The sequence below is a fragment of the Dermochelys coriacea genome, chromosome 14 (genome assembly GCF_009764565.3).
Source record: "Dermochelys coriacea isolate rDerCor1 chromosome 14, rDerCor1.pri.v4, whole genome shotgun sequence".
NCBI classification, from domain to species: Eukaryota; Metazoa; Chordata; order Testudines; family Dermochelyidae; genus Dermochelys; species Dermochelys coriacea.
Window position 1 is genome coordinate 19,706,973 of NC_050081.1, and position 21,839 is coordinate 19,728,811.

General features: G+C 42.4%; 1 protein-coding gene and 1 long non-coding RNA gene across 4 annotated transcripts in view; one reads left to right on the forward strand and one right to left on the reverse strand.

The window, feature by feature from the left end:
• The window catches only part of WDR45B (WD repeat domain 45B), a 28,402-nt gene extending 13,758 nt beyond the window's left edge, over positions 1 to 14,644 (reverse strand). The window contains exons 1-4 of one of the 3 annotated variants that reach the window (XM_043497428.1): positions 14,339 to 14,585; positions 13,328 to 13,387; positions 3,668 to 3,742; positions 582 to 683 (exon numbers count right to left, since the gene is read on the reverse strand). In XM_043497428.1, coding sequence (XP_043353363.1) covers positions 582 to 683; positions 3,668 to 3,742; positions 13,328 to 13,387; positions 14,339 to 14,567 — 466 coding nt within the window. In that variant the 5' untranslated portion in view covers positions 14,568 to 14,585. Of the gene's footprint in view, positions 1 to 581; positions 684 to 3,667; positions 3,743 to 13,327; positions 13,388 to 14,338 lie in introns of all 3 variants that reach the window. The other 2 variants (XM_043497427.1, XM_038372074.2) reach the window with 2 other exon arrangements.
• On the forward strand, positions 233 to 6,166 carry LOC122456708. The gene is made up of 2 exons (XR_006275727.1): positions 233 to 4,453; positions 5,724 to 6,166. It is a non-coding gene; the product is annotated as an uncharacterized LOC122456708 (long non-coding RNA).
• Positions 14,645 to 21,839: the final 7,195 nt, after the last annotated feature.

The following is a 21,839-nucleotide window of genomic DNA, read 5'->3' on the forward strand; positions in this document are numbered from 1 at the left end:
ACCATTACTGCAAGAAATCTGTGAAGACTTCCCCCAGCCCAGCCCTCTCAGACAAAAGGTTTTTAAAATTGTTAAAAATGTATTAGAAAACGTTTTAGCAAATTTAGAAATCATTGGCCAGGCTTGCAGTTCAGTCAGGTTCTCTTTCTATTTTTGCATGACTGATTTTTATTGGCATGCAGGTCTGAGTGATGGTGAAATTTCGCCATCACAAATGCAAGCATTCCTGAGTAGGTTTCTTTAGAGTTTAATTTTCAATATCTTAGAAAATGGTGAGCAAGCCATTCACCAAGTAAAATGACATAAAAAGAACCAGATATTCTGAAGCAAGCATGACAGAAGTAGAGAGAGAGATTCTGGGGTCTAATTCACGAGCAGGCACAATGCCCACTGGCTTAAGAGGAAGATACATATTCATTGAACATAAAATACTAAAACAATTTTAGGCAGGCTGCAACACAGACTACACACAGACTTTCTGGATTCTATAAAAAAAATTTAGTTTGAGGTCTGTTGTTGGACACAGCTGAGATGCCAGAAACACATTTATGAAATCTGTTCCTTAATGCTCAACACTGTACCTTTGTTCGGTGGATATTTTGGCTTTTTTCCTCCACCAACTAATGCTAAATAGTTGCACCGAAATAACATTTCAACATGGCCAACGCCTCCTTCTAGAAATTCTGTAAAACAAAAAATGAAATTTGTAAATATACTCAGCACTTAATTTCACAGCACAATGGGTCTTAGATAGCATTGGAACATTTTCTTCTTTACAGAAAGTGTGACATTTTAGGATTTACTATAGAAGTGCAAAATACCACTGAGGTCAAGCCCATGTTAAAGAGGCCTTTTACTGCATTGCCACAAGAAAATGCTTCAGTATATGACTAAGGCTACTCTCAGTTATCTACACTATGGAAAGATACTTTGTGGAGATCTCCTCCTGTCCCCATCTAGATACTAAGAGAATCAAAAGAAGAGTGATTACTCTTAGCTACAACTAACAGCTTTTTCAGCAGAGACTACAAGTTACATTTAAAAAAGCTACACAACACAGGATACTTACATATTCAAAGTTGTTTATGATTGCAAAAAAAAAGTAAAATCCCTCCCCACCCCCCCCCCCGAACAAATACTGAAGTATACTTTTTAAAATGGAAAACAAGAAGTTACTCATTTAAGGTATGTATATATCAATGATCCCATTAAAATTAATTTATCTTTTATGGTATGTTAACATTTCTTGCAGGCAACAAGAAGGAAGAGGGTTTTTAGGAAGGATTTTGAGAGAGAAAAAGTGGCTTAGTGAATACAGATTAGTAGGCATGCCATGTTTATAGGCACTATTGAAAAAAAGCAGAGGAGATGAAGAGGTATCTAAGCTAGCATCAGATGTGATGGAAAAGTTGCAAGAGAAAAGGGCAGAGGCACTTGCCACTATTTTATGCCATTTAGTTTTTTTGATTTTCCTCTCCATTTACGCAATTAAATTAAACAAAAGTAAAACTGTATTCTAGACTGTTTCACTTTTTGGTTCTCAAATTCTACCATCCTTCCATACAGTCTTCAGGGGCAAAATTGAGCTGTTCTTAAATCTCACTCTGCACAGTGAGCTCTACGATCACCCATATCTGGTGGAAGGAAGTTCCATAGCTGTAGGGCAGCCACTCAAAATTCAGTCCCCTCCCACCCCGATAATCATTTTCAAAACTATTAATTTTATTGGCTCCAGTCTCTGCAATTAAGTACAAAGCCCTGATTAGTATTAACAGTGCTATAAGCACCTCAATTCGAGTAAACTGCAAAAACATAACTTGGCATATGGTAGGGTATGTACTTCTTTTAGAGTGTGTAAGTTCTCTTGGGCAGGGCACAGTAGATCAGGATCTTGACCTGGATCTGGTATTGGACAGGTAGCCAGTACAGCATGCAGAAAAATGGGGTTGAGGGGGAATGTGCTCAATCTGTTTTGCTCTGAAGATGAACCAAAGACATGCACGTCCATCTGGAGCTTCTTCATGGCGTTCACTTCCATCCCCAAGTAGCAGTGAACCATCTGGACTAGGAAATGAATGCATGCTTTGGTCCAATGGGAAGGAACTTTTAGCTAAAAGCACCATTTGGGTATCCAAGAATAGAAGTCCAGAAGGACACTTTAGTCCAGCATTACACTGACTGGACAAGTGCCCCAACATTATGGTTTTAGAGAGTTACCCCCCAGTACAGATATCTGATTACTAGCATCACTTCTGTCTTGCACAGATTAAGCTTCAGTCAGCTGCTTTTTAACCAAGTCTCTCTCTGACTCAGATACCAGGAAACCAGAGTGATGGTGTTGTCTATGTTTAATGTAAAGTTATGACAGCCACTATGCTTGAGGGCAGTGTGAAAATAGTGTTTGATTATATGCAATTCAAATTTACAGATAAATGTGGAGCAACATGTGCCACCAACAAGGCCTTCATGACAGGAGGTTTAGGAAAGAGAGCCCTCTCCTTTGGAAGCGAGTCTCAGACAAAAGATGAATGAGAAGCAGACACCCAGGTTTCCAAGGAAGAGAGGAAATGGAGTTTAAGTAGTTAGAAAGTCATGAATGACAGTGAGCTTTCTGAAGGCAGAGCTGGAATTCCAGAAGGAGCAGAAAGAGGAGTGGAATCAGAAAGGCTAGGGACACGACAGATTAAAGAACACAGAACCTGAGGGATGAGGAGTATACTCAGCAGGGATGAGATTAAGATAGAGGTCACTAGCAGTTAGGAGGAGCTACATCCCTCTTAGGACAACTAAAGGATGTATGGACTGGAATCAGATCTCCTCACACTAAGTTAGAAGAGAATGCTTAAGAAAGATGACTGGAAAAGCAGTGAGGCTGTTACGAAACCCCAGAGGCCTCACTGGTAGACAAAGGGAAAGAAAGGGTTATGTCTGAGGTACAGAAAACACTGCCATTCCTCTCAGAACAGATGCAGTCAGGATCCCTCCACTGGTTAGAAGAATGGTTTTCGCTAAGTTTCTGTCGAGTTTTATTCTTGAGCAAAAACTGTATATAGGCTTTAACAGAACCACCAAAGCAGTTTACACATGACAGTATTAGGCAGAAAAAGCCCAATACAGATTACAGCCTAATCCTCTATCCACTTGATGTGGCGCTCTCTCTTATAAAAACACACCGCAACTTGTAGTTTAGGCTGTGACTTGAGAGCTACCCCAGTTCTTTCACACTTACAATGTGTTGCTTACCCCCTCTTGTGACCAGTCCACAGAGGTTTCAGTCTGATACTAGCTTCAAGATCACACACCCGAGTCTGTTAGCTCAGGCAGTAGAGGATTACCAGAAGTTAAACTGCGGATCTAGAAGTCACATGATTGAGACTCCCTGTGGAGCCATCCTTGGCTGGAAGGAAAGTCACTGGACAAGGGCTCAATGCAGGAAGAAAGTAACCCAGGCAAGAGCCCTGTGGAGAAGACAAGTAGGTTGTACTTTCAAAACAGAGCTAGCATAGAAAAATGATAGGTTTCAGAATAGCAGCTGTGTTAGTCTGCATTCGCAAAAAGAAAAGGAGTATTTGTGGCACCTTAGAGACTAACATTTATTTGAGCATAAGCTTGTGAGCTACAGTTGCATCCAATGAAGTGAGCTGAAAAATGAGAAAGCATCTCACACCTTGTTTCTCTTTTTCTTTGAGAGGATCTGCATTATAAACTCTGAATCCATTTTCCATTCCACATGCAAAGCATCCTAAAACACAAAATGGAAAAATATGCATTAATTATGTAATACAGGCAAAACAGAGTAAGTCGGAGGGCGGGGGTCACTATTCAAGAGCTTTTATGTCAATGAAATTTATTTCAAGAAGAAGGTTGCAGCTTTAGTAGTTTAAAATAGAAAGAGTGGAAACAGTGCAAAGTTGGTTTTTCCACATTGTTTCAGTGTTCTGTTTAAACAGGTGTTGAACAAACAATGGAAGGAAAGGAGATACTGTATCACATAGGAGGCAGTTTGATTATGAGTCAATACCAGGGAGAAGAAAATCAGTTTTGGTGTATTCTTACTGAAACTTACACTCCCCAGTAATAGCTAGCACAGAAAAACCCTATATTCATGTACTAAAAAAGGAGTCCTATTTCAAATATTCAGATAACATAGTAAAGTTTAATTAGTAATCTAACATGTTCGTGGTTCCTGAAATAGGTGAGAATAGTTCTTTATCTATCATGCTCTGATAGCGGCATGCAGGATAGCATAGTGCAACTTGGAAGTCCATCAGGTCCACTTAACTGTGGGGAACTAGAGCAACTCAACTTATAAACTAAAGAGTTTATAATATACAGAGATTTTACAGCTCTGACCATTTTTTTTTAAGCTGAAGTCCAGAACTGCGTTATGCAGATCTCTTGGGGGGGGGGGGGGGAAGAGTGCCTTTTTAATGGATTCCTTCATACTCCCAGGGTGAGTGCTTCTGCTGTTTTATTTGATTTATGTTAGTAAATACTAATGGTTCTACTTATCACAAGTAAGTAGTGACTCATACTACCTGCCAGTATTGGACAAATGACAGAACACATAGAAGCCATTAACAAGCATCCAGAAATTATTGTGCATGCAGAGATTGTTACAGAAAAAAAGTTAACTTGATAAAACAAATACACTATTTAAAAGTGAGACAAGGTGGGTGAGAAGGGCTCTGGGTAGCTCAAAAGTTGGTCTTTCACCAAGAGAAGCTGGTTCAATAAAATATATTACTTTACACACCTTGTCTCTTGTATCGTGGGCCCAACCCAACTACAACACCACAAACAATAATATGCAAGTGGCATACCAAAATTCATAAAGAACTTTGAGATTCAAGGGCACAAAATAATTGGAACAAGTTTGATTTTCCTATGCAATGATCTGAAATTTTTTAAACAACCTTTTATACAAAATGTTGAGAATGTGTGTGTTAGTGTGTATCCATAAGGAACATTGTGACACTCCCTATCTCTATGTCCACCCCTTTTTCAAGATGATACCTTTTTACAAAATATGCCAGTAAGGCATCATCTGAAAACTCATGATTTTCTGATCTTTATTGTCCTGGTAATGTGTGTGGCAACACTATATGTAAAGTTATAAGATTGTACTGTATGAAGTTAGTAAGGGCTAGTCTACACTAGAAGTGCTACAGTGCAGCTCTGCCACTGAAGTGTGTCTGGTGATGACACTCAGTGCCAACATATGAGAGCTCTCCTATTGGCATAATAAAACCACGTCTGCAAGAGATGATATCTACACTGGCAGAAGCTCTCCCACCGACAAGCACTGTCCTCACCAACGCTTACGTCAGTGTAACTTAGGTCACTCGTGGGGTGGCTTATTCACACCCCTGAACAACATAAATTATGCTGACATAACCTGTAGTGTAGGCAAGCCCTAAAACGTATTCCAAATCTGTGGAAGCAGCCACAAACCAGTTCCTCAGAGACAAAAGGCAAACTGATGCCTCAGCCAGGTGTCGTCAAAATCAAATGGACCATCACCTGGTTAAGTGACCATTATCTGGCAGAAAAAAGGATACGAGTGAGAAATTTACATCTTGGCAAAGAAACAGTTGGAGGTTCCTATCCCCACAGACTAGGTCTCCTGAACTCCAGCTGGAGAGAGTTCTCAAAGAAGAGGAAAAGGTGTAAAAAGGAGAACAGATGCCCCAAAACATTCCTCCCTTTCTCTCTTCCCACAGCAGCCACAACACCTGAGAAACAAAAGAAAGCCTAGGACTGAGGGAGGGATCCTGTCTGAAAGAAATTCAGCCAGTAAGACTGCTGAATTATGTGGCGAGAGAGACTGTTTTAATACACTTAGCTTGTTGCATTTTACCTTACATTTCCTTTTAACCAATTATGACTTTTAAGCCTCATTACTTGTAATCACTTAAAATCTTTCTGTAGTTAATAAAATTTGTTTTATCTAAGCCAGTGTGCTTGGATTGAAGTGTTTGGGAAACTCCATTTGAGATATGCACAAATCCTGTATTTTCTATTAATAAATTGACAGATTTATATGAGCTTGTAGTATCCAGCCCTGTCCTGGGCAACACAAGACATGCATTTCTGAGGGAAAGTCTGGGACCGGGAATTTGCTGGTGTTGCTCTGCAGCATAATTCAAAAGTATCTGGCTACAGCCCTCACACAGTATAGCTGGGAGTAATTTACATGCTGGAGGCTGTGTGTGAGCAGACCAGGTAGTTGCTCTCACAGCAAAGCAGTGTAAAAGGCATCCCAGGTTGGAGAATTGACAGGAAACTGCTATTCAACAGATTGACATTACCCAGGGTGCTAACATCTACTCCAAAATAATAAAAAACAGGGTCTTGTTGGGCTCCGAGTTATAAACCCCAAATTAATATCTACAAAACTATTAATAAAAACCTCACTTTGCACTTTTTCTTCATCTTGCCAAACTATTTGCTCAGATCCCCATGTCCAATTGTTCCTGCATATCAAAATAACTTGGTTGTTCTGAAGCTAAATGGCAGACAGCCCGAAAAGAAGGTTCAGGCTGTATATTTTTCTCTTTGTAAACCCTCAATAGCAAGCAGACATCTTATGATATTATAAATAAAGTACAGATGTTTATTATGGAAACCTACAATTAATGAAGCGACATATCCACAAAATGATTATATTCGGTACTCTAGATCGGTGTTTCCTAATGACTGATCCATGAACTGTCACTAGACCCCGAGATCTCCCTGACATAGTTTAGGAAAGCAGCAAGCCAGTCCCTAATATCAAAAAGGTTGAGAAACACTACTTTAAATTATGCCGCAAAAATATATGTGGTGAAGCATCTGCATGGCACCAAGGATATTCAGAATCTTTTGACTATACATCATCAACTATATACTGGAATTATTTTTACAAATAATTTTAAGGTAAGCATGGCTTGATATGGCACAATCACTGAAAAACAAACGGATTCAACATTTTTGTTTTTCCTGAAATTTTAACTAGCTTGCATCAGCAAATCATCAATTTCAGGAAAATAATTTGTTGAGGATTGGCAGCATCCTGCATTCATATGTATGAACCTTCCAGGTCAGCAGTCAAGTAGTACTTGATATATGGAGAAATCCCTCCCCTCTCACAAGGGGCTGAAATACTGCCAGAATTTTAAAGTAACCCAATGGCCTATTAAGCTGTTTCAGTGTAGGTCAACAAAAATGGTTGAGAGAAAAGAGATGGAGGAAAATGACATTAGAAGTTTGTGCTGAGAAATCTGAATTGTTAAGTCATGGGATTTTTAGGGTATTCCTTCTCTTTTCCTAGATTTTACTGCTATCTTATTGTAAGAGACAGTTTCTTCTCAAATATGACCATTGACCAGCTTGATTAGTTGGAGGGGAGCCATTATACCATGCACAGGATGCAAGTTCTGGAGCATCCGTAGGATTCCTGCTGACTGAGCTCACGGAAAACAACAATTACAACAGTGCACTGGTCCTCCCATTGATGTCAACAGGTGCTTTGCCACCTATTTTCAATAGGCGTAGCATCACTCTTATTTGGCAAGCACTCATTGCCAGCAGACTCCCAGGGCAACAAGCAGCTACCTTTACATCTGCTTTCAGTACTACAAAAGTCATCTCCCAAGAGAAAGGCCAATGATTTTCTTCACAGGCACTGATGTACTAGTTTGTAGAGCACAACTTCAAGCTGGGCTTTGAGATTTCTGCTTGGCCAGTTTCTAAAAAAAAGTTGCATATATCTGAGAGTGTATACACATGGAAAAGGGCAAATGGTGAATATTATCAATCAAAAGTCTTTTTACTAACTATAATATTAAAGGTTTCAGAGTAGCAGCTGTGTTAGTCTGTATTCGCAAAAAGAAAAGGAGTACTTGTGGCACCTTAGAGACTAAAATTTGAGCATAAGCTTTCGTGAGCTACAGCTCACTTCATCGGATGCATTCAGTGGAAAATACAGTGGGGAGATTTATATACACAGAGAACATGAAACAATGGGTGTTACCATACACACTGCAACGAAAGTCATCACTTAAGGTGAGCTATTACCAGCAGGAGAGCGGAGGGGAGGCGGGGGGGGGGGGGAGAAGAATCTTTTGTAGTGATAATCAAGGTGGGCCATTTCTAGCAGTTGACAAGAACGTCTGAGGAAGATACTTTAATGTGTTGAACTGAGAGGCTTAGAGTCAAGCTAGAGCCACAGATTCATTTTGTCATGTGTCATTGATTTGCAGCATACATTGAGCTGATAAAGCAAATAGCTATAGTATTCCATGAGCTGCACTATGGAGTTGCTAAGTTATCTGACAAACCTTATAACTGGCTCTAAGGCTCTGTCGTTTTTTCCCCACAAGGGGGAAAATTATCTTCCCAAGGTAAAGGCAAGCATGGTATGGTGATGATATAGTTCTGGATGACAGCTGGTATTTCTCAGAGACTATTTTTGCAAATTACATTTCCTTTCTATGAGAGGCTCTCTACAGAATGATTGATTTATTTCTAGTATACTGTGGTGGTAAAGTAATGCTTTAAAAAACCTGTTAGATACTAAAAAAAAAATCTTTTAAATTTTGCTTTAATATTAGTGAAGGACCAACATTTTATGACAAACCCGAAGAGACTGTATGTTAGCAGACATTAAAATTTGCTATAATGCCACTGCATGTTTTCTAAAAAGGCAGACTCACTAAGGTAAGGGAACTAGAAGGAAAGTTCATAGATTCCCAGGCAACTTAACTGAACATAATAGACTTATGGTATGTTTACTTGCAGCTGGGAGTGTGCTTCCCAGCCCCAGTAGACAGACTCCCACTAGCTTTGCTTGGCCTAGCACACTAAAAATAGCAGTGTGGACATTGCAGCATAGGCAGCAGCTCAGGCTAGCCACCCGAGCTCAGATGGGTTTGGCTTTGGGTGGCTAGTCTGAGCCGATGCCCATGTCACAATGTCCACACTGCTATTTACAGTGCACTAGCTCAAGCAACACTAGAGTAAGTCTGCCTATCTGGGCTAGGATGCATGCTCCAAGCTGCAGTGTCGGAATATTTTCAGAGACCAATACAACAGGTTGCTGGAGTAGGAGAGGGAAGGAAACAAGAATGAGCTTCCATATTTAAGGGTTTTGGGTTTTTTTCTTGACAGTGAAAACTATGCAAAACAAGAGGACTCTCAGTTCATAGTCCAGAGGTTTGAGCAGGAGAGAAGTTTAACAAGCTAGCAGTTTATTCCATCACTGCTACAAGCCTGACACAAAAAGTTTGCAATTATTGTATGTATCTGATTCCTTTAACCAATTTTAACTCTCACCTTTCTTTCTTTTTATAAATAAACCTTTAGATATTGGATACTAAAGGCTTGGCAACAGTGTGATTATTGGGTAAGATCTGAGTTGTATATTGACCTGGGTATGCGTCTGGTCCTTTAGGATCAGAAGAAGCCTTTTGTTTGAGGAAATTGGTTTTAAATAACCACTCATCATTAAGTCTAGTGTCTGGGTGTTGAATCCAGGACCAGAATCCCTAAGGAGGCTGCATTTCTGACTTCTTGATAGCCAGTATGGTAAGACAGAAGTTTACTTTTGTTTCTGGATTGGTATATCTCATGGAAGAATAACCACCAGTTTTGGGGTGCATCCGCCCTTTTCTCCAGCAACTTGTCCTGAATTTGGTATTCTCAGTTGTGACCCATGGAGGCACGGTGACAATCTCTGCTTCACATGACAACCTGCTCTGAACCTTTCGGATGAAAGAATGGACCAAACAAAAGATACAGATGTTGACTTGGACATGAAGTACCACTACTACACTTTCAACTCGTAACTTGTGTTTCCATAACCTACAGTAGCTTTTATTCCTGTGACAATGCCAAATGACTTAGGAGCCTCAATCCCATTTTCAACAGTGGCTTAGGCATTCAGAAGCCTATGTCTCATTGAAGAAAATTAATGGGACTTAGATGCTGCATAAAATTTTTAAATGCACCTATAAGCGCAAGTTTTTTCTTATTTAAAGAAAAACGCAGTACATTGTTTAATCTGCAACTATAACTTGAATTTGACTATTATTGGTGGAATGAGTACTATCTGCCCATATTGACCCAGTGGTGCCAAAGTAAAAAGGGAGGGTTTGGAAGGGTCTGAAATGCCTGCCCTAGGAAGTGCCATGCTGCACAGAGGAAATCTTTTTACTTTAGGATCGAGGACACACAGATGTGATGTTATATTGATGTCTAACAGCATCCTCTGCTCTGCACATTACCTAAGACTGCACACTGTCTAAAACCGGTCAGCTGCAAAGTCATTTCTGCATCATCAAGTCTAGCCATTTTGTTTTGCTGTTAGGCAGGCTCAAGGAAGGGAGAGCAGCCCAATAGCTTAAACACAGGACTGACAGATCATCTCTGGATTCTGTTACCAACTCTGTCATATACAGTATGATACTAGGGGGCAGGGGGAGTGAAAGGGGAGGAATCCCTCTCAGTATGTAAAAGTACTCCTTCCTTAGGTAAGGAGGTTATTATGAGGTTTGTTTCATTCGTTCATTAATTTTTGTGAAATGCTTTGAGATCCTTGGACAGAAAACACTACAGAAGGGACTAGAATTAAGATTATATCAAATTTTAAATTAATAAAAACTTTGACAAAAAAGTTTGTTGTGAAGTACTTGACAGCATAACTTTTTCTGTAAGATAACAAAAAGCTATCCAATATAAAAAAAACAGTAGTAATATTGCTCAAAGCATAAAAAGGTAAATATGGGTTTCTGATACTTCAGATGAAACATGCCAGTCATAGAAGTAAGGTCTATTCCAGCCCTATTAAATCATCCCTCCCATCTTCCTGGGAATACAGGATTGGCTGCTATTGAGTTACTGAGAAACGAGGTGATTGCAAAATTATATGCAGGCACTCACACTAAGTTTCAGCACTCCAGTGATTCAGATTTCTATTTTTGGTTAGTAGCAAAATGGAAGTAGTGAGGTTTTCCTCCTACCTACTGTTTTTAGGATTACATTCACAATAACCAGGAAAAATAACTAATAAGGGCTAGTCTACACTGGCAACGCTTTAACATGGCTAGTCTACAAAGGCAGCACTAGTCTATGCGGCAGCGCTTTAACGTGGCTGGTGTGGTCACAGCAGAGCGCTGGGAGAGAGTTCTCCCAGCACTCTTTAAAAAAAAAAAAAAAGAAAAAGAAAAAACAAACAAAAAAAAAAAAACACACCTCCATGAGGGGCGTAGCTCCCAGCACTGGTGCACTGTCTACACTGGCACTTTACTATGCTGAAACTTGCTGCGCTCAGGGGGATGTTTTTCACACCCTTGAGTGAGAAAGTTGCAGCACTGTAAATTGTCAGTGTAGACAAGCCCCAAGATAAGCATTTAGGATGCAAAAGTGTTATCAGGTATCATACTGATTAGGCTATTTTTTTTAAATGTACATATATACCATTTATAACAAGAAAGTTACAGTAGCTTGCAAACAGAACCTCCCTCACTTTCTTTGCCTATATAACTAGGGGACTGTTTAAATTGCCAGTTTATTTAGAATAGGTACCTAACAATGCAGTTAAGGTAAGCTCCTCAGCTCAGGGACCATTTTCCTAAGAGTCTGTACAACTCCATCATACATTTTGGGATGCTACCATAATTAAATAATGCTCAGCATCAGGGTGTCATTTCAGACAAATTCAAGAGGTGGGGGAAAAAGTTGCATCAGCATATACAATGTTCTCTGTCCCAACTGTCATCATCAAGAATAACTACAGTACTAGGCAATTATTTCTCTTTCCTAATGACAGAATTCAAAATTGGGGGAAGCTAAACCGCCCCCTCTTGTCCCATAGCAAATGACACCCCTGTTTGGCATACACTTCATTCTGAAAACAATGGGAGTCACAGCAGCAGCAAATTTATTCTAAACTGAGGACCTCATGCTGCAATGGGCAGAACCTTGTAGCACTCACTATAGGGCGCAAGCTTAAGATGGGTTTCAGAGTAGCAGCCGTGTTAGTCTGTATTCGCAAAAAGAAAAGGAGTACTTGTGGCACCTTAGAGACTAACAAATGTATTTGAGCATAAGCTTTCGTGAGCTACAGCTCACTGCATCCGATGAAGTGAGCTGTAGCTCACGAAAGCTTATGCTCAAATAAATTTGTTAGTCTCTAAGCTTAAGATGGTATATCTAGTCAATATTCCTCATTTGTAGTCACACATGCAGAACAAGTACCAGAGCTAATCTCCGATGTCTGAATACACAGATTGAAACTGTGTACCCAAAATCCAAGTTGCCCACACTTACCACTATTTCAAAAGTCAGATAAGATGACAGGGGAGGTATTAAGATCAATTTAGGTTTTTTTCTAGCCAATGTGGTAGCTCAAACACCTCAAAAGGTGCAGCTTCATTAAAAAAAACAAAACAAAAACACCACACCGCTTACAAAGACAGTGAAACATTATGTATTTCACAGAACAATTCACATTCATTCTCACTTATTAAAAAAATTAAATCAGCTCTATTTGCTATGGCAACAAATGGAAAAAAAAAGAAATATTTAACTACAACTTTGTTTTAAGCTATAAGATTTATTCCTTGCACTCTGGAAGAAAATTCTGGTACTCATCCACAAAATCTCCCCCCCTCTCCTCCCCACCACAAGAAAAAATACACTTATTCAAAAAAGACTGATACTTAGTACATTGAGACAGCAAGATTAGGCACATGTGCACTGTTTCTTGGAACAGATTATGAAGGAGATTTTCAAAGGCATTAGGAGCAGCAATGCACCTAGCTGCTATTAAAAGTCAATGAGAGTTAGGCACTTTACTTTCACTTGTATCTTAGAAAGTCTCCCCCAGTCTCCCTGAGAAAGGAAAGCCAAGCATAGGACCTGAAGCTTTAATTAATGTTTTTTTCCCCATCCAATGGGCTCTACATTTCATTAGATAGAATAAAACATTATTGATCTACTTATATTGTCAGTGTCTTTTTAAGCATGATGTAGTGTACAAATCAGACAGCATGACCAAATCTCCACCACTAATTTGTACAACATAAAAATATGTTGTAGTGACACATGCTATTTGGCAAATTACTCCCTCAGTAAATCTCAGGAGAACCTCCCTTAATTTAAAACAGAAAATTAAGGCCACATAAGAAGCTGTGTTACAACTTAAATATCTTTCACTTCAGTGACTAGTGTTTTTAGGTGCCTAAATGTAAAAAGGAACCTGATTTTCAGAAAGTGCCAAAGGACCCACCAACTGAAAAGCAGGAGCACCCCAAAAAAAATAAAAAAAAAAAAAACACACACTAACCACTTTTGAAAATTCTGGTCACGGACTTTGGCTCCAACGCATTCTTCTCTGACTTGATAGTGAGAGAAACACAAATGAGGGCAAGGTACTGCCAACACCATATAGAAATATCCCTCTACTTTAAGGGACACAATAGCTGCATCTACATTGGTAAAATCCAGACAAATAATACCCCACCAGCAGTAGTGAGAGGGGAAACTGGAGTGTACACAAGATGGTAGCAAAAATGCTAGCACTTTGTCAATGTGATAGCTTTCGCTGATCTTACCATGTATAGAACTAGGCACCAGATTTTTCCTAGTATATAAAAAGCCAGAAAGCATCTCTAAACATGATTATTACAGAAGCCACACTATGAAGTGGTCCCAATTCTGACATTTCCCTAACAGCACTTAAGCTAAAAGCGTTAACCACAGTCACGCTCCAAAACACAAACCACTTCCCAAACCTGCTTTAGGATTTGAAGATTTACAGCTGTGGTGCCCCAGAGTAATGCCACACAGGCCCTGAATTTAGTCAGACGTCAAGGCAGTGCCTGGGGCCGCAGGTAAACAGCGCAGTGTGGTGTCACCAAGAAGGCGAGGAGGACGCGCTGCCACACACAGGCTGCCCTGGAGAGGCATTTCAGCCCCACTCCCACCAGCAACAGCTCACGCTCCCCTTTGCCTCATGGCGAGCCCCACTCCTTCACCCGCCGGGGGGCTCGTTTGTGTTGCCCCAAAACTTTTGTTTGGTTGGAAAAAAACTGGAGGGGGGGCTAAAGGGAAGGTTTGAGGACAAAAGGATGGACTAGCTCCCCATTGCAACACCCTCCCCCCGCCCCCCACACTCCCAGCCGCCCCGGCCCCGCCACCGCCGCCCCCACACTCCCAGCCGCCCCCCGCCACCGCCGCCCCGCCGCCCCCACACTCCCAGCCGCCCCCCGCCACCGCCGCCCCCACACTCCCAGCCATCTACTCCCAAGCTGCCCCCACACCCGGTTCCCCGGATTCGGCCGCCGCTCCCCCTCACCGTGGTCCTGGTTGAAGCCGGCGTACAGCAGCCCGTTGCCGTGCGGGTTGGCCGGCAGCAGGTTCATGGCTACTGCCGGATGCGGGGCTGACCCGGGGCCTTTAAACCATCGCGGGCGCGGACGGACTGAGCCCGGACGCCGACACTCCCCGCGGCCAGCGGGCGGGCACAGGGGCAGGCCCGCGGCTGCTTCCGACCCCGTCAGGCCGCGCGCCGAGCCAGATACCATCCACCCGCCAGGCCGGGGAGCGCCGAGCCATCGAACCGCCGCCCGCGGAGCCAGATACCATCCACCCGCCAGGCCGGGGAGCGCCGAGCCATCGAACCGCCGCCCGCGGAGCCAGATACCATCCACCCGCCAGGCCGGGGAGCGCCGAGCCATCGAACCGCCGCCCGCGGAGCCAGATACCATCCACCCGCCAGGCCGGGGAGCGCCGAGCCATCGAACCGCCGCCCGCGGAGCCAGATACCATCCACCCGCCAGGCCGGGGAGCGCCGAGCCATCGAACCGCCGCCCGCGGAGGCTCCCCCTTCCTCATCCTCCCCACCCCGCCGACGGGCCTGTGGGATCCACTGCCCCCTCCCGGGGTAGGGTGACCCGGGGCCGGCATGGGGGGAGCCAATGCCCACCCCCCAGGGGGTGGAATGGGGGATCCACGCCCGCGCCCGGCTGGAACGGGGGAGCCACTGCTCCCGTCCCGGGGCTGTCATGGCGGATCTACTCCCCTTCCCTCCGGGACTGGCCTGGGGAGTCTTCTACCCCCTGAGGAATCTCCCCTCACAGCCCAGAGGGAAGCTCTGATTTAGTTGGGGTTGGTCCTGCTTTGAGCAGGGGGTTGGACTAGATGAGCTCCTGAGGCCTCTTCCAACCCTAATCTTCGATGATTCCCTCTGGGGCTGCTTTGAGGGAGGCCCACATATGGGGCTGGTGAAGGTGGAGCCTGGATCTGGGTATGCATTGAGGACCTAGAAGTCCACTGTGTAGCCACCCATGCAAGCTGGGCTAAGGCAGGAATTTTCTGTTTCTGTTGTGTTATTCTCAGTGCTCGCCAGCTCAACACATTTCAGTGGAGTACAAAGGGGCGCCTGGCCTTTTCTCCCCTCATGTCCCTGATTACACCATTCATTACACCTGGTGGCAGGTGTGGAACATCCCCATCTCTCCCTGGGCATTGCTACAGCTCTCCAACATGCTGTGCCCCATCTCAATCCAAACTCTGCCCCAGATACTGATGTATCATTACCCATCTTGATCTGAACAATGGCTGTATCTTAATACTGGTTTGTGAGTGCAATACCCCATTGTGATATAAGTGCCACTGCCTGGCCAGTCATAACTGAATGCACAGTGGTCACTTGAACTTTCTGCCAAATAAATCACGCCCTTCATAGCCTTCTACATAGCCACAGGGACACCAAAACTTTTCATATGAGAGCCATGTTAGCAGTTTGGATGGAAGCCTCAAGGGTTACCCTTAATTTATATAAAATGGAGCAGACTGCTGCAGCTAAACTCATCTTTAATAAAGAGATGCAGCCCACAGAGGATGCAGGAAGAACGTCACATTCAGGGACCTATAATCTCTGTGGACCTCACTACAACTGATTTTTCTATTTAGGTTACAGCCTATAGACCCCATTCAGGATAGGGATCCCACAGTGCTAGACAATGTACAAACATAAAAAGACACAATCCTTGCCTCAAAGAGTATAATCTAGTTTAAAACAAGGTGGAACAAGGAAGTGTAACAAACGAAAGGAGGGAAAGGGGATAAGGATGGGAAAACAAAAAGACGAAACGGTCTAACACTGTTCTTACCACTTTCAGCCAATCACTGCCTATTTCAAGTTTATTATTATTCTTTTGTAACCACTGCCTGTTTTTTTGTTATTGTTATTAGCTATTACTATTGGGTTTTTGTGTGTGTATTATAGAGGATGCAAGTTACCTATCCATTGCTGAAATAGCTACAGCTGAGGATATTCAGGGCAATACATTTAAAAAGAGGAAGAAGGGAAAACATTGTTTTGCTTGGCTGATCTCAGTATATTTATTATTCTGTACCAAAAAAAAAAAAAAGTGAAAATACTGTTACTAAGTAAGGCCCTGATTCTTCAATGACTTTTGCACATGCTTAATGTTATACACTGAATATTCCCAAAACAAAGCCACTGTGAGTAAATTGGGACTGCTCACAGTCCATAACATTAAGCATGCATCTGAGTCTTTGAAGAATCAAGGCCTGAGATTATAAAGTCAAGCTCTCAAAAGTTAGACAATGCCAGAATCAAAGTGGCGTGGGCATGTGGTCTTCTTTTGTAGTCTTACACTTACATGCTCATGTACTAATTTTTCCACAGGGACTCAGCTTCATTCAGCAGTCAGGATGAACAGTACTTACTGAATGAGGTGGCCACGCAAGATTTATTTTTATCTTTGTCATGCACTGTGAGGGCCCAGGCCTTATTGATTACACTCTAAATTCTGCCAGTTGGCTGCAGCCACAAAGGACCATTATACCAGGTGGGGATCACCTGAGCACAGGGACATTCTGTCCACATACACTTTTTCTCAACAATGTCCCATACACAGGAGTTCTTAGCTGGCCAAATCCACTGGCTTTATGATTCCTTTGTACTGACAGAGAGGCAGAGTAGAAATCTGACCCTGAGGACCCATATTTAATTTTATGCACTCCTATTGGTATCTTTTCTTGCTATGCCATATCAGCCCCCTTGCCATGTAATGTATGCACCCTGCAGTACCAGAGAAGCCTTTACTAGAAGCACGAGAAGTGAGATGAATTTTCATCCCTCTTATCGAGAGGCTTTGGCTACCATTTGCCCAAGAGGTCCACATTTAGGGAGTGCCTTTTGGACCCCCAGCTTCCCATGATATCGCAGAAAGAACTTTTTATCGTCTGTGACCCTTCCTTTACAATGTGTTCTATGGTAGGCCTCTCCTTAGAGACCATTCTAGAGTTACAAATGCAGAATCGGACTACTTACAGCTTTGGTGGTGGTAGATACAGAAAATCTATTACATCATTTCTCTAAAAACTGCACTGACTACCTGTTCATTTTCAAGTGCAATTCAGGATGCCTGCTTTGATCTTCAACATCCTATGTGGTTTGAGCCCTGTCTCTTTGGGAGACTTTCTCTCCACCCGTGTATTGCCATTGTTGAGATCTCCTAAGGTAAAGATGTTCTCGGTGGATGGCCCCCAACCGCCGTATCCTCCACCCTGCAACTACTCAAACTGTCTGTTAGTGTTTATGGCCTGGTGTAAGGTCTATCAGCCTTATGTTTGTCTATGGGGTAGGATGAAGTTGGATAAGTTGGTGTGTAATGTACTTTGAGAGGTTAGGTAAAAGTCTTTTGTTTTTAAGAGTTATTTATATTAAATATCATACAGGCACCAGAAAAGTTGCATTGGTTGCATTTTATACATTTTTGAATAAGCATGCACTGTGAAGCAAAGAACCTCTCTCTGCCTACTAGCCAGCAAACCCTGTCTCCTTGAAATTACAGTTGGGAGGTAGAACAATAGTGAAATCCTCTCCTAAGCGCTCTAGCTTTGCAGAGGGAAGAGAGACAAACACAAGAAGTGCTTGTCACCATGAAAGGTTTTCCTCCTTCCCCCCCCCTGCTGCTGGTGATGGCTTATCTTAAGTGATCACTCTCCTTACAGTGTGTATGATAAACCCATTGTTTCATGTTCTCTGTGTGTGTGTATATAAATCTCTCCTCTGTTTTTTCCACCAAATGCATCCGATGAAGTGAGCTGTAGCTCACGAAAGCTTATGCTCTAATAAATTTGTTAGTCTCTAAGGTGCCACAAGTACTTTTCTTTTTGCGAATACAGACTAACACGGCTGCTACTCTGACACCTCATACAGCTAAGGATATTGAATGTCCTGGAAACACCCTTTCTTTGGAATAATTAAGACAAGTATAAAGTTTGCCACAGAACAAAAACTGAACTTTGCCCTTTTGTGGCTGATTTTCTCTTTGGCATCCAACTGCAGACACACCCTTGAGCAAATCAATGTTTTTCCTCTCACCAAACAGGATCTTATCTTTCCTTTTTTCTTTTAAATTAAATAAAGAGTGAGCAAAAGAGTTCTCATCACTCATGTCTTGGGAAACAATTTATTTATAGGTTTCAGAGTAGCAGCCGTGTTAGTCTGTATTCGCAAAAAGAAAAGGAGTACTTGTGGCACCTTAGAGACTAACAAATTTATTAGAGCATAAGCTTTCGTGAGCTACAGCTCACTTCATCGGATGCATTTGGTGGAAAAAACAGAGGAGAGATTTATATACACACACACAGAGAACATGAAACAATGGGTTTATCATACACACTGTAAGGAGAGTGATCACTTAAGATAAGCCATCACCAACAGCAGGGGGGGGAAGGAGGAAAACCTTTCATGGTGACAAGCAGGTAGGCTAATTCCAGCAGTTAACAAGAATATCAGAGGAACAGTGGGGGGTGGGGTGGGAGGGAGAAATACCATGGGGAAATAGTTTTACTTTGTGTAATGACTCATCCATTCCCAGTCTCTATTCAAGCCTAAGTTAATTGTATCCAGTTTGCAAATTAATTCCAATTCAGCAGTCTCTCGTTGGAGTCTGTTTTTGAAGCTTTTTTGTTGAAGTATAGCCACTCTTAGGTCTGTGATCGAGTGACCAGAGAGATTGAAGTGTTCTCCAACTGGTTTTTGAATGTTATAATTCTTGACGTCTGATTTGTGTCCATTCATTCTTTTACGTAGAGACTGTCCAATTTGGCCAATGTACATGGCAGAGGGGCATTGCTGGCACATGATGGCATATATCACATTGGTAGATGCGCAGGTGAACGAGCCTCTGATAGTGTGGCTGATGTGATTAGGCCCTATGATGGTATCCCCTGAATAGATATGTGGACAGAGTTGGCAACGGGCTTTGTTGCAAGGATAGGTTCCTGGGTTAGTGGTTCTGTTGTGTGGTGTGTGGTTGCTGGTGAGTATTTGCTTCAGATTGGGGGGCTGTCTGTAAGCAAGGACTGGTCTGTCTCCCAAGATCTGAGAAAGCGGTGGCTCATCCTTCAGGATAGGTTGTAGATCCTTGATGATGCGTTGGAGGGGTTTTAGTTGGGGGCTGAAGGTGATGGCTAGTGGCGTTCTGTTGTTTTCTTTGTTGGGCCTGTCCTGTAGTAGGTGACTTCTGGGTACTCTTCTGGCTCTGTCAATCTGTTTCTTCACTTCAGCAGGTGGTACTGTAGTTGTAGGAATGCATGATAGAGATCTTGTAGGTGTTTGTCTCTGTCTGAGGGGTTGGAGCAAATGCGGTTATATCGTAGCGCTTGGCTGTAGACAATGGATCGAGTGGTATGATCTGGATGAAAGCTAGAGGCATGTAGGTAGGAATAGCGGTCAGTAGGTTTCCGATATAGGGTGGTGTTTATGTGACCATCGCTTATTAGCACCGTAGTGTCCAGGAAGTGGATCTCTTGTGTGGACTGGTCCAGGCTGAGGTTGATGGTGGGATGGAAATTGTTGAAATCATGGTGGAATTCCTCAAGAGCTTCTTTTCCATGGGTCCAGATGATGAAGATGTCATCAATGTAGCGCAAGTAGAGTAGGGGCATTAGGGAACGAGAGCTGAGGAAGCGTTGTTCTAAGTCAGCCATAAAAATGTTGGCATACCGTGGGGCCATGCGGGTACCCATCGCAGTGCCGCTGATTTGAAGGTATACATTGTCACCAAATGTGAAATAGTTATGGGTCAGGACAAAGTCACAAAGTTCTGCCACCAGGTTAGCCGTGACAGTATCGGGGATACTGTTCCTGACGGCTTGTAGTCCATCTTTGTGTGGAATGTTGGTGTAGAGGGCTTCTACATCCATAGTGGCTAGGATGGTGTTTTTAGGAAGATCACCAATGGACTGTAGTTTCCTCAGGAAATCGGTGGTGTCTCGAAGATAGCTGGGAGTGCTGGTAACGAAGGGCCTAAGGAGGGAGTCTACATAGCCAGACAATCCTGCTGTCAGGGTGCCAATGGCTGAGATGATGGGGCGTCCAGGATTTCCAGGTTTATGGATCTTGGGTAGCAGATAGAATACCCCAGGTCCTGGCTCCAGGGGTGTGTCTGTGCGGATTTGTTCTTGTGCTTTTTCAGGGAGTTTCTTGAGCAAATGCTGTAGTTTCTTTTGGTAACTCTCAGTGGGATCAGAGGGTAATGGCTTGTAGAAAGTGGTGTTGGAGAGCTGCCTAGTAGCCTCTTGTTCATACTCTGACCTATTCATGATGACGACAGCACCTCCTTTGTCAGCCGTGGCTATACTTCAACAAAAAAGCTTCAAAAACAGACTCCAACGGGAGACTGCTGAATTGGAATTAATTTGCAAACTGGATACAATTAACTTAGGCTTGAATAGAGACTGGGAATGGATGAGTCATTACACAAAGTAAAACTATTTCCCCATGGTATTTCTCCCTCCCACCCCACCCCCCACTGTTCCTCTGATATTCTTGTTAACTGCTGGAATTAGCCTACCTGCTTGTCACCATGAAAGGTTTTCCTCCTTCCCCCCCCTGCTGTTGGTGATGGCTTATCTTAAGTGATCACTCTCCTTACAGTGTGTATGATAAACCCATTGTTTCATGTTCTCTGTGTGTGTGTATATAAATCTCTCCTCTGTTTTTTCCACCAAATGCATCCAATGAAGTGAGCTGTAGCTCACGAAAGCTTATGCTCTAATAAATTTGTTAGTCTCTAAGGTGCCACAAGTACTCCTTTTCTTTTTGCGAATTTATTTATAGTTGAAGGGAAAAAATTTGTATAGGACAAAAGTATGGAATTTTGAGAGATCTGAATTCCTCTGTCCCAGACTTGGTGCCATCTAGAGCAGGCATGTTACTTAACCTTCTTGTGACTCAGTTCCACAGTTTGTAAGATGGAGATGATAATACCACCTACTTGATAGGATTGCAAGGCTTATTCAGGGTTTGTAAAGTGCTCAGAAATCTTTAGTGGCAGACATTAAAATATGTTATAAATAACCTGTTTCCCCCCTCCCCAGCCTCTGTGGTCTGCCATCATTTCTCATTATGTTCTCCAACAAATTCAGACTGTAAGCTTCTGGGGACAAGGAACTTTTTTAAAGGTTGTCTATAAAGTGACATGCACACTACATAATAAAATTGCCACTACATAAAAGAATAATTATCTTTGATAGTTTGTGGAGGAAGGATTCTGCCATCACTAGTACTTAGCTTTTCCCCCCATCTAATGTAATCAAAAAGGAGAATTTCTCTCTCTCTTTTTTTTTTTTTTTGCCATAGCATTTAATTGAAAATTTCATCTCTGCTATACAGTTTTATTGGAGGGTTCAAAAAAAATCCACCTCAGGAAAAAGTTATTTTCTATTAAATTGTGTAGATGAAATAATTTCTACAGTATTTATCAGTTCCATCCTTATTAAATTATGTAGAACTTTTCCATAACACCATG